General features: G+C 36.1%; 1 protein-coding gene across 5 annotated transcripts; it reads right to left on the bottom strand.

The window, feature by feature from the left end:
* Positions 1–550: 550 nt before the first annotated feature.
* On the bottom strand, positions 551–12,516 carry LOC126831508 (uncharacterized). Of its 5 annotated transcripts, none has more exons than XM_050562041.2 (3): positions 12,417–12,465; positions 11,248–11,375; positions 551–2,547 (listed from the first exon to the last, which is right to left on the bottom strand). In XM_050562041.2, the coding sequence occupies exon 3, from the start codon at positions 2,371–2,373 to the stop codon at positions 1,285–1,287; it is 1,089 nt and encodes a 362-aa protein (XP_050417998.1). In that variant the 5' UTR covers positions 2,374–2,547; positions 11,248–11,375; positions 12,417–12,465; the 3' UTR covers positions 551–1,284. The 5 variants fall into 5 exon arrangements, with proteins under 5 accessions (XP_050417998.1, XP_055959430.1, XP_050417997.1 ...); XM_050562040.2 differs by lacking the exon at positions 11,248–11,375 and adding an exon at positions 4,622–6,055 and having other exon boundaries at positions 553–2,547; positions 12,417–12,516; XM_050562039.1 differs by lacking the exon at positions 551–2,547 and adding an exon at positions 2,875–6,055.
* Positions 12,517–14,035: the final 1,519 nt, after the last annotated feature.

Genomic DNA, 14,035 nt, shown 5'->3' with positions numbered 1-14,035 from the left:
CCCAAAATTGAGATTGAAAATTGACAAAATTCTGAAAAATGGGTGGCTGTACGGAAAATACGATGTATGAATTATGGTACTAAAGCGACAAGTTTCTATTAAAAATTTAAAAAGTTTTTTCCGGCGTGGTTTCCCCTTGTCGTTGATACAGGACGGAGGGCCTGACAAGGACAGCTGTCTAGTCGTTCGGATGGGACGAAAAACAGAGGTCCCGTGTACACATTGGCGTGCACGTAAAAGATCCCTTGGCAGTTGGAATTCGATATAAGAGTAGGCCGTAGTGCCGCTGCCCGGGCAAAATTCTCCTCATAGTACACTGTATGGCATATGCCCGTCTTCATTAGCCCAGGTTAGGAGCAGAACAGTAGGACGTTAAACCCCATTTCATTTGTGTTTCAACCTAAACTCTAATTACGACTACAATTTTTACTTTGATTTTGATATTAATATCTATTGCGATTCCAGTTTTAACCATAACCTTGGCGTAGACCAGGACAATGATTTTCAGAGTAAATTTCAAGTATGCCCTGAGTTGCAAGTTTGAGCCCGTTTACGCATATCCATTTCAACTCCAGTTTTAATAGGCCTACGCGACTTTAGTCTTGATTACGACATCGATTTTTAATGTAAAGTCTAATTACGCCTGGGGTCACTACTTCGATTTCGATGTAAACTCTCATTGCGCATAAAAGTGATATCCATTTCGATTCCAGTTTCTACCAGGCCTCAACAACGACTTTGCATTTCATTGGTGTCGACCGCGACATTGATTTTCAAAGTAAATTCCAATTATGCCATTAATGAATAGGCCTATGCGGCTTTAGTCTTGGTTACGACATCGATTTTCAACATAAATTCTAATTACGCCCTTGAGTTTACTACTTCAATATAAAAGTAAACTCATTACGCATAATAATGTAAATGTAATTACCTCCATTAGATAAAATCCGATCGGGGGAACAGCCATAGTTAATGACCCGACCCCTCACCTCGTATGAAATATATTACAAACTCTAAAAAATATCCCTATAGGTACCTAGTCATGAGACAGCAACTCTTTGTTTTCTGTTAGTTAGATAATTGTTTGAGTACTTAAGGACCCCTGACCCCGGCCTCATGCCGCCTCAAGCTTATGACAGAGTTTAGCGCACCATATCCTTCCGAAAGCTTTGTTAATGACCCTTTTGATGCAAACGATTCGCGGACTTGGTATTAAAATCAATCGGTCTATCTTAATATCGCACACATCAATAAAACGTTTTATTTAGTTTTACATTATTTCAATTAATGGCGATCTATATTGTCTATGTTGACAGTTATTTGTAATGTGAATATACCGCTGTCGTCACAGTAACCGTTATCAGGATTAATCAAGGTGTCCCAGTCTATAACACTAGACCAACCCCATCCTGTACCACCGGGTATGTATGGTGATAGTTCTGTATCATCCGTAGCTGTTATTGTTATACATTTACCATCATTCTTTATATTTAACAGTTTTAATATAAAACTTGCTGTCGTTGCCAAAATTGTTTCATCTTCTACTTTTCTCAATCCCAAGAAAACAGCTAATGCTTGACGATCTGTACGATGTGCAACACTTACACACCAAGACATTCCTCGTGTGATTAAATCATCACTATAGTAAAACCCATCTGTCTTTGCCATCTGGTCCACATTAAAGCCACTGATAAAAGTGGGGCCATTCATTGTTTGGAAATCACCAATTTGTTGTTTTAAAGAATCTACATCAATCTCCACCATATGATAAAATGAATGTCGTAAAACAGGGACTTGTACATATGTTGATATGTCGTATTCTGTTTTTATCTGAATATTTGCTAATTCGTTTTCATCTACAGTTGTGGTTATAGATCTATGTTGTAGAATACGATCAGAATATTCACACCATTCTCTCATTTTAGATATCATCGTGTCAACATCGTTTACTAGTTTGGTAATTTTAATATTTTCTTCGTATTTGATTTTGATGATATCATCTTTAATGTCACATCCTAACTTCTTTACTTGGTCACATATATCATTTATGTGTTTGTCAACATTATCACACGATGTCCGACACGAGGCGTTGATATCACACACTTTAGTCTTTAAAAAGTCAGAATGTTGTTTTAGTTGCTCGATCTTCTTTTCTGATTCCAATTTCAGTTTTTTAACTATTCCTCTTATTTCTCTATCGACGGCATTGAAATCAGCTTTCTTATGATTTTTATGATCTACCTCAGCACAAACATAACAACATAGTTCTCTACAGTCACGACAATAAATTTCTATTTCTTTCTTCTCGTGTATTGTACAATACTCTTTATTGTGGCATTTCTCAGCTTCAAGATAAAAGTTGTCCCCAAACATACTGGCACCACCTCAAGGAACTTCGATGTCTTTACAACAAATGGAATAGTTGAACATATACTTTAATGTAATCGTCAATAATTGTTCATTAATCGAACACGTATATAAGTGCATTTAATTAAAGGTAGATAACACCATCTTTTCATTTGATAATATCAGTTGAAGATCACACTTCTGAAATATATATATATAAAACCTTAAAACACAGTTAGGTGTAAGTTCTGTGTTCATCTATAAATTAATATAAACTATTTAATAAATGAATTTGGAATTGTTCAGGTTTATGGGTGTATTTTGAACTTGAGTTGGGCTACAAACTAAAGTTAACACCGCCATCTTGTACATGCACCTAAAGTGTCATTTATTGACAAATACGTATTTAAAATGGTACTGTAAACGGGACATGGTATGCTAACCTTTTTTTGTAGTTCCTAAACAAAGAAGTACGTCTTTGTTTACGGTAGATAAATGCATAAATAAAATAAAATAAATACGTCCAGGTAAAAAATTCACAACTTTACTTCATTCTGACATACATTAAATCATATAAGCAAAGCATTAAATCATATATTCTTAGAATAATAGATGTCCATAGCAATAGATTATAAATAATATTAGGTAATGTACAACATTTTTTGTTCTTGTTTGCTTCCCTGCCCGCCTTTTACAAACAATTATATGACTGAACTGCACTTAATTAATGATGGTTAGAGATAGAGACAAAAGTGGGATACAACAATTTTATGATATACATCCACCTTATTTAAGCAGCAATGTTTCACCCGTAATTTTATGCCAAGCAACATTCAATATTTAGGAGCTACCACCAAGGATAAAGACAGGAAATTCTTTGTCCATCGTTTTAAATGCACCTATTTGGACGACAAATTGGAAATTAAAATAAGTCTGCATGGAATAGGAATAGAATACTGTCAAATTAGAAAATAAAAACCGTATGTAATTACAAACGCGACAACTATGGAAAACCAAAAGGCTCTTTATTCAATCTTCTTAATTCTTAGTTCTTAATTCATAGTCCTTTATTCCTATGTATTCATTTGTTATCGTATTTCAATATTTGTATACTAAAATTAACATTAAATTTTCTATCTTAAAATCGATATCCTTTTTACAAATCAAACAATTTTCACATCAGATGTGTAAATTGTTTCTTTGTTAAATTTAAATGTATTTTAAAATGATAAAATTTCCTTTAGAAAATCAAATGATTACATTTACAATTCATCAAAAGCATAAAACGAAAAGCAAATCTCGAACAACACATTTCCAAATACAAATCTCCAAAAACATTGTCAACTACATTTCTCCAAATTCATCTAACCTGAATATATGTATAAACTCTGAAGATCTGAGACATCGTTAAAATTCAATGGACGTCTTTGTCGACAATGCGGTATACATTTTATACGCCGACACTACAGTGGGGATGTATTTTATCGTCACCCTCTCCATCGATCCGTCTATAAGGGTATGAACCCTATCTTGGACGGAAAGAGGGACGGACGGACAGGCGACGACAAAAATTTATTGAAATAAAACTGATTTTTATGTTAAACATTTATTTTAAAAATGTGTTAAGTACAATAACAGTATTTCATTAAATCAGGGCGAGTTTCAGATATACATCGTGGTTGAGTACCGTAAGCGTTTGCTCTACTAATGTCCTTTTCATTTAAAGTCAATATATCTCTATCTAAGTCGTGTTTCACAGTCGATTCAAAATACCCATTACCAGGTTCTGTGGTCATAATTACCTGGTAATATATTATTTTCGAGCTCGCTACAGAAATATGGTTCACTAGATCGGCGTGTGGACTATATTTTAGGATTTTTAAAACATGTTTTATTCTCAGTAAAGCACATTTATTTCGCAAGTCTGAAGTTAATTCATTTAATTGTGAAATCACTGTATGTATCACCCGTTTTAAAACATATGATTGATCCACAGGTTGCCAGTCTAAACATGCACACGAATGTGTGCTTAATCCAGCATGTGAACACGTACGTTCTTTTGGAATTTCTTTGAATAAACTAATTCCCCGATTTGAAATCTTCCCCATTCCTGTACCTGTAAAATTAAGAATTTCCTTAAGAGTTTCATGTATGTCCAAAGGAGTAGTTAATCGATTCGCATTTAGCTTGAAATTCTTAATAGCTTCGGGATACACACGTTCAACCCATAGCGGAAATCTGAAGGAAAAAAAGGGCATAAATTGCTCTTGTTTACCTTGTACGGTTGACCGAAAGGCTTCGAACCTGGCGCCATGATCACTCATAAATATTAGCAAAGTTTCATTTAAATGTCCACTGCTTTCTAAATATTTGAATAACTCAGCAATATCTTCATCCATATATTCGATATTATTGTTATTGTCATGACTGATTTCACTATGGAAACCAAACATAAACTTTCTTTTGGATCCGTACATTTTGAACATATCTTTAAGATATTCTATAAAATAAATATGTTTGGGTTTTGAACCATAACATAATGATCGATACATGGGGGGATTCTTCATAAACAAACTTAGGAAGGAATGTAACAATGGCCTTAAATGCGGCGTTAACCAAAATTCTATTTCATAATCCGCTGCGACATAGAAAGGTCTTAGGTAATGATCTGTAGGTGGACTCTGAAATCCCGTAAACCTGTACTGAAAACAACCGAGTCCAGGGACGTCATCAGCCCAAAGAGTAACATAACCTGCTTTTTTAAAGTCTTTCCATATAAAAGGCTTTGCGTCAAATGTTGTCGTTCCCTTGAAACCTTTTCTAACCTCCCCTAGCTCTTCCAATAAATGACCTGTTAATATGGGTGCAATTGCCGTAATTGTACCGTCTCCAAGGATATTATAGTTTTCTAATTCTATTCCTTTTAAAATGTTAAAAAAATAATCTCTAGATTTCGGTAGTTTTCTTATGGATGTCATTCGGGAAACGGAATCCAATCCAAAGATAAAAACATTTAAATCTATGCCTTTATGTTGCTGCTTTTGTTCGTCAAGACGATTGTGTATCTGTGGATTAAAAGCAACTCCTAAGTGTCTATTGGTATATGAGTGTCCATGATTTGAGTTACATTCCGCTCTAAAGAAATCGGAAAGTAATAAAGTTCCATTTTTGATATTTTTGATGCATTCACCTTCGACGGTATGCCAATCGTCCAGGAACAGTAATGGGTAAATGTCACAGGTAATAACACCATATAATTCCTGAGTATTTTTCGAGATATAAAACGTGCCGTTGTCAACGTACACCCAATTTTCGTCTTCGCTACACTGCAATTTGGGAATGCTATAGAAATATTTAGCTAAGGAAGGATGGTAAGGATCTAACTTGGGATGAACACATGCTGTTCTTGAATCATTTTGTGGTAGCTTTCGGGGAAGTTCGTTGATGAAATGATCTTTGCTGGAAAAATATTCTTTCAAGATATGTGTGTAAACATATTCATCTTCTGTTGACATTGACTTTGGTTCTTTGTCCAAATTCGACCATCTCTGCTGGTTAATATCTGTGTGTAGAGTGTGCATGTGGTATAATGTGATGATCGCCACAAATACAACAGATATAAGAAATAACAATCGGTACCATTTCCTCAAAAACCGAATTATACAAGTACTGGCGATACGACTTGAATTCAATACATAAGCCATTCTACCTGCAATAGAAATATAAAATATGTCCTGGCTATCGATCGGGAACCACTGTCACTCGGTGCGTGAGACGCTGGTTCACTGTGTTAGTTGAGGAATTGTGGACGGACAGGCGCAACGACATGACAATACGACTACGGTTATTTTAAATATTAATAAAGGTCTATAGACTGACTTTTATCAACCAACTAGCAGGATACCCGGCTTCGCTCGATGGTCATAACTCCGAAACCGGAAGTGGTAGACTAACGCCACCTGGCCTATGTCACTACCCGTCCGAGCTACCCCTATACCCCAAATTTCAGACTCGGGGCAGACCGAGTGTAGCCGCCAACCCCGAACAGACTGGCTTCGCTCGGGGGTCATAACTCCGAAACCGGAAGTGGTAGACTAACGCCACCTAGACTATGTTACTCCCCGGTCGGAGCTACCCCTATACCCCAAATTTCAGACTCGGGGCAGACCTAGTGTAGCCGCCAACCCCGAACAGACCGGCTTCGCTCGGGGGTCATAACTCCGAAACCGGAAGTGGTAGACTAACGCCACCTGGCCTATGTTACTCCCCGGTCCGAGCTATTCCTATACCCCAAATTTCAGAGTCGGGGCAGACCTTGTGTAGCGGCCAACCCCGAACAGACCGGCTTCGCTCGGGGGTCATAACTCCGAAACCGGAAGTGGTAGACTAACGCCACCTGGCCTATGTTACTCCCCGGTCCGAGCTACCCCTATACCCCAAATTTCAGACTCGGGGCAGATGTAGCCGCCAACCCCGAACAGACAGACTTCGCTCGGGGGTCATAACTCCGAAATCGGAAGTGGTAGACTAACGCCACCTGGCCTTTGTTACTTCCCGGTCGGAGCTACCCCTATACCCCAAATTTCAGACTCGGGGCAGACCTAGTGTAGCCGCCAACCACGAACAGACCGGCTTCGCTCGGGGGTCATAACTCCGAAACCGGAAGTGGTAGACTAACGCCACCTGGCTTATGTTACTCCCCGGTCCGAGCTACCCCTATACCCCAAATTTCAGACTCGGAGCTGACCTAGTGTAGCTGCCAACCCCGAACAGACAGACAGACAGACAGAAAGACAGACAGACAAACGACAGTCACAAATATATATATAGATATTAGATAGATAATACATTCTACAGTAGAAAAGAGAACACGAATAAAATAAAAACAGTCCGTACATTCACGCGTGTTTAATCAATCTATACTTATATAAACATTGTAATGCACGGACTTTTTTCTATTTTTCCTTCATGTTCTCTTATCTAGTGACAGTCAATTTTTTCATGAATTGTCAGATATCCTTTCACAGTCTCACACAACAACTTTTGATCTTCGAAAGAATTATTAGTGGGCAGAAATTCGTCCATGTACCTGTTATCACCCGTCACTTCAATCAGTTATGTAGAGGGATAACTCGTGTTTTCCTTTTGCGTTCGTCACTTCCGATTGTTGAAACATTGATTCCACATCTATCGTAGCAATGATCGCTGTGATAAAATAATATTTGGATCGTGTTTAACCAGTTCTATCACATATATGATAACGACTGGCACCAATATTGTCCTTTAAAATTAACTGACATAAAGGACTTTGCAATGGTTGAATTGCTGTCAAAAAGTGATATATCACTGGCACCAATATTGTCCTTTAAAATTAACTGACATAAAGGACTTTGCAATGGTTGAATTGCTGTCAAAAAGTGATATATCACTACGAAGTAATGTAATTAGGTTCGTTAAAAGTGAAATCTATTTATTTGTTTGTACATGTAAGAAAGGATTGGGTGATAAATAAATAAAATCTCCTACTCGTAGGAGATTTTATTTATCACCCAATCCTTTCTTACATCGTCAACATATCCTGAATCCACAATATAGGATGATCCCACTAAGTGGCCATTTAGATGTTTGCGGTGGACGAGAGTTTAAAGTTTTCCCGTTATATAAATTAAATACAATCTGATTAAAACACAGATCCAATTTCGTTTCGTTTTTATAGTTAAAAATTTTGACTTTACTTGTCTTTACTACACTCGGATCTGGAAGAGTTGTTATTTAACTCGTGTTCTGCTTGAAATGAGGGGTCAGCCAATCAAATGGTCTGTCGAATAGAGCGCTTGACCTTTTTTGCGCGGAACTGTGGGTAGACATTAGCGGCAATAGAAATCAAAACAAAGCAAAAGTAGATAAAAAATACATGGCGGTAGCTAATTGGTTAATTGAATGACTGACGTAATCGGGCCAAATGTCGCTTGCTTGGTACCTGACGTCATAGAACGTGAACCCCCACTATAACTTGTTAGATCTACATGTAGCGTAGGCCATCGAAAGTATAAAAAACGAAACGAAATATAGATCTATATTTTAATTAGATTGCAAATAGCAATAAGAGCGATTTACTAGAGGCCAAAGAATCATATTTTATTGAAAAATATCGGCCAGATTTAAATGCAAAAATGTGAAGTGTTATATTGTATGTTTCATTGTAGTCTGAGTTATAATTTCAGTTATACCCCTTCTAAACAATATTCTGTAACTATGACACCATGACGTCATAATCATTATTGTCCTATCTTTATCTTTTTACCATTGTATATAACATTTATAATAGAAAATTCAATCAGGACTTAAAGTGTCTTAAAAGGAACAATTCGAAAGAATATTGGAAAATGTTGACACAAAGCAAAAAATCGTCTAATACGTTTGATGTCAGCATAGATTCGCTATATGACTACTTCAGAAACTTAAACCAAAGCAACGAAAGTAACTTTGTTCCAGATGACTTCTCACTGATTGACTGTGTTGTGGGTGACAATGATGTTATCAACGAGCCAATTACGGATATTGAAATAGAATATTGTATTAATAATTTGAAAAACAACAAGTCACATGGAATGGACGAAATTCTAAATGAATATATCAAATGTACGAAACTGACCATGATACCGATATATGTGATATTATTTAATGTGATTTTGGATACAGGACTTGTACCTACCGAATGGTGCTCTGGTATGATTTTTCCAATTTATAAAAATAAAGGTAGTAAAGATGATGTTTGTAACTATCGCGGTATAACTATACTAAGCTGTTTCTGTAAATTGTTCACTTCAGTTATCAATAATAGGCTGACGAAATTCGTAGAATCGAATTATAAACTTGGTCCCGAACAAGCAGGTTCCGAAAAAACTATTCCACACTTGACCATATATTTTCATTGAAATGTCTTATCGATCTGTATATTGGTAATAAAAAACGGCTATACGCTGGATTCGTTGATTATCGTTCCGCATTTGATAAGATTCCCAGATTACCCTTGTGGGAGAAAGTGTTAGACTGTGGTATAACAGGCAAGATATTCCGTGTTATTCATAATCTGTATAAATATGCCAAATCATGTGTATGTCTCAACAGAAACAGGTCTGATATGTTTAATTGTTCAGTTGGGGTTCGTCAGGGAGAAAATCTGTCCCCGCTTCTGTTTTCCATATATTTGCAAGACTTGTCATCTTTCTTGTCACAACACTATAAAGGTTTAAGCGTCCATGAAACTGATCTTGAAAATGTAGGTGTATACCTGAAACTATTTGCACTTTTGTATGCGGATGACACTGTTCTTTTAGCAGAAAGTGAATCAGAATTACAAGCTGCATTCAATGCCATGTTAGAATATTGCACCGTCTGGAAACTTGAAATTAATTCAACAAAAACTAAAACAATTGTTTTTTCAAAAGGTAAAATAAGAAAAACACCTAAAATTACCTATGGAGATGTTGAAATAGAAAACGTTCACGAATATGCTTATCTTGGTATAATTTTTAATTTTAATGGATCTTTTGTCAATGCCAAGAAACAACTTCACAGCAAAGCATCTTCAGCAATGTTTTCATTAATTCAAAAAGCTCGTAAACTAAATCTTGATGTAGATACCCAGATACATTTGTTTAATTGCCTTGTAGTACCTATCGCCCTGTATGGTTGTGAAATATGGCGTTTTATTGATATTATACTGTTAGAAAGACTTCAACTGAGATTTTGTAAATATGTATTAAAAGTAAAAATGTCTACTCCAAATGTTATGGTCTATGGTGAACTTGGTGTATATCCTTTGCAAATTTATATAAAATATAGAATGATTAATTACTGGTATAAGCTTGTAACTGGTCCCAGATCTAAAATCGCTTGTGTACTGTATAACACTTTGTATAAATCATATGAGCCTAATACATGGTTAAATTATATAAAAGACGCTTTGAACAGTGCTGGGTTGTCTTATATTTGGGATTCCCAAGCCTGTAACATTAATGCTAATTGGTTAAAGCAATGTTTACTGCTAAGGCTAAAGGATCAATATCAGCAAGAATGGAATAGCACTGTACATAATACAAGCAAATGCAAAAATTATCGTTTATTTAAATCCATGTTCATCTTTGAACAGTACTTAATAGATCTACCTCCGAAATATAGACATTACTTTAGTAAATTTAGATGTCGAAGTCATAGACTGCCAATTGAAGCCGGGGTTTTCATAAAGACCCCAGAAGAAAATCGTATTTGTTCTCTCTGCAATACAGGTAAATTAGGCGACGAATTTCATTACATTTTCAAATGCCAAATCCTTAAAAATGAACGTTGTAAATTTATAAAAAGTTATTACCGGAAGTGTCCTTCAGCTATCAACGTGTACAATATATTTAATAGCCACGGTGCAGAACTGGAGAATCTATGTAAATTCATCTCTATTATTGTAAATAAGTTTAAATAAGTTTAAATGAATACTGAATGTTATCTGTAATGATGTGTATATTATATTATCTGAAAATACTTTGTACGTATACTTTCACTAACTGTAAATATTTTATGTGTATATTATATTCATGTGTCTCACTGAGATTTTGAATAAAGATTATTATTATTATAATATTTAGTCCGAAGAGCATTAGCGAAAGTACTTACAAATATATACAAATGTAGTTCTTTAATCCATATTTTATTTATTTTGTTGTATATATATATATCAGTATATGAAATATATCATATAATATTGATTAAATGGAATATTCACAATTATGTTCTCAGTGTCGATCTTACTAGCGATACTACAGCTGTTACAATGAACAGGCGGTTGTCGTGCAAGATATGGCCACATTTTGCAAAATAAAAAATTGATAGAGCTCATCTTACCATTGTCCCAATTTTAAATCCGTTAACAAGTGTAGCTATGACTGTCACACTCACTGTGTTTGCTGTCACGGGGGTATAAATACGGAACGGAATGTAGCGGAACATTTTGGTATGGCAATGCTTCACACCTAATTTGAAAAACCATATATGTTAACAACTGTGGCCTCTATCGAATTTACAACGTTCCGAATTGCAACCAAGGGACGTGGAAATGCGGGATTCGGTCGTGACACAGTTTTATCAGTCCGGACAACGGAGGCTGTTAAAGTAGAATCATGGCGTGATTAAACACAACGAATATGTTTCAGCTGTCATGATTGGTTAAGATATTTTCTTATGCAGTCGACGCATGCTTTCTAGTCCGAAATCCCCCTTTTCACTCGATTGTCACTATTTGTGGGATTGGGAGAAATCAATTTCGGAACGTTCAATCGAGTATCCCCAATGTTTTTAAATGAGGAGGCATAACTCTGGTACAAAGGTTCGTGGAATGCTGATATCAATAGGGTTCGTCCTCTCATGTAAGTAAAGAAGCGCAAAATAAAATAAAACTAGATGTAAATTTCTATCAGCGCAAAGAATAAGGCATTAGTTAACAAACCAGGAGTTACCGATTTCAGGGGTGCTGGACTAGCGGTCTGGCAAGGAACAGCGTCTAACCGTCCGGATGGGACGAAAGACCTAGCTCTTTAAACACGTTGGCTTGTACGTAAACGAGAGAGAAAGAGAAATGGGGTTTGACGTCCACTCGACACAAACTAGGTCATTTCGGGACTAACATATGGTTTAATTTTATTTCAATAATTCGCTTGCGCGTAGGGGTCTTTAGCAGTGGGAGGAAACCGGAGGACCCGGAGAAAACCCACGAGGTTGGACAGGCGACCCTACTCCTTGTCACGTACAACCGGGGATTCGAAACCACGCCAGTCGCCTCAATGACAGACTTTATGATACAACGCGCGCACGCTAACCATTCAGCCATCCAACCCCCCGCACGTAAACGAACCCTTGACAGCTGGCATTCGACGATGAGAACACAGCAATAAATAAGTAAATAATATTCTTTTCTACACAACAAATCAAGCAGGGATAAAATATGAAACACCTCTTATCACGCCTTTTAAAAGATTTATATAACACAAGCCCAGACAATATAATGATGTATTTACCTTCAAGCTCCATCTTCTTATAATATACGCCTAGATACTTAAATGTCTGTCACGTGATGATTTTGTCAGCGCATTCATTCTTTATAGAGCAACTGCAACCTGTTACGTACACAATCAATATTTCAAAATTATACAATAACGTTCACGAGCAAAATATAATTCTAAGAGACAATTCAAAGGCCTATTACCTGTTCAGTTAGCCTCTAGGCATGGGACAAGGTATAGTCGTTTGGATGGGACGGAAAGCCGAGGTGCCGTGTTCACATTGGCGTGTACGTAAAAGATCCCTTGGTAGTTGGAATTCGATATCGCCGCTGTCCAAGCAAAATTTCCCCAATAGTACACTGTATGGCGTATGCCCGTTTTCGTTAGGCCAGTTGGAGCAGAACAGTAGAGAGTTTTACGTCCATTCGACACAAACTAGGTCATTTAGGGACTAACACATGTTCCAATTTTATTTCGATAATTCGCTTGCGCGTGGAGATCTTTGGCTTTAGGATAGGCGACTCTACTCCTTGTCACGTACAACCGGGAATCGAAACTACGCTAGTTGACTCAATGGCAGGCCTTATGAAACAGCGCACGTGCTAACCATTTGGCCATCCAACCCCCCTAAATAATAATAATAATAATATACTTAGTCTATAGCACTTGATAAACACTTAACTAATTTGAGAAGTTCACGATATCTTTTGTAAATTGGTATTTAGCTTATAGTGTAATAACTTCATAATTAAAATAGTCTGAATCAATTTACACTGGCTATATCTATTGTATACTTAACTTATTTAAAGCTTTCTAACTTTACATTTAAAATAGCCTGAACACTGGTTATATGTATTATATACATATATTGATTTAACAGAGAATAACTTAATAAATTTACACAGCTTTTAACTAATGTATATGTAGATATGCTCCCTTGACAGAAAAAAAAATCAATACATCAAATTTAATTAAAGTGATGTCGCCAGACTTTACAGCTATGTTGTACTGTTCAGTTTACCTTGATGATTAACTTTTCTATATTCATACACCGCAAATACAAAACATAGCTGAGATTCTTCAATAATTTTATTTCTGTATTATCGACAACACGCGGATAAATATGGCTTTGAAGTAGTGATATAAACTTCACTTAATAATAACATACCAGATGTTACTCTGTATAATGTATTATATTCATAGACACCATGGATTTTAACATGTAATGGTAAAGGTTTTTTTTGTTGTTTTTTTTTAAATTTTAAATACATTACAATTAACGTGGTAGAACACACATCATACTAAACGTAGAACAGGCACTATAAGCTGGTTGACCGACATTTTAAGTCGAAAACATACTTCGAGAATTTTGAGAAGTATTTATTGTGCTTCCATTTAATGGAAATGAGTAGGTTTATTTGTGTCCTTGTGTGTATGGCAGATGTGAAACAGAGAAGAACCACGTTACAAGACAATATACTAATTTGTGAATATGTTGGCCATTCAGGACCGAGATTTATTCTTGAAGTATGATCACACATATGTCTTTTTAAAAACAATTTTCAAAACTTTCATTTCTTTAACCCCATTTCATTTCTATATAGCGCACAGCTCTCACATACATGTGCTCGTGT

This window comes from Patella vulgata, chromosome 9 (assembly GCF_932274485.2).
Source record: "Patella vulgata chromosome 9, xgPatVulg1.2, whole genome shotgun sequence".
Classification (NCBI taxonomy): domain Eukaryota; kingdom Metazoa; phylum Mollusca; class Gastropoda; family Patellidae; genus Patella; species Patella vulgata.
The sequence above is the reverse complement of the archived record's forward strand: the minus strand, read 5'-3'. Positions and strand labels throughout refer to the sequence as shown.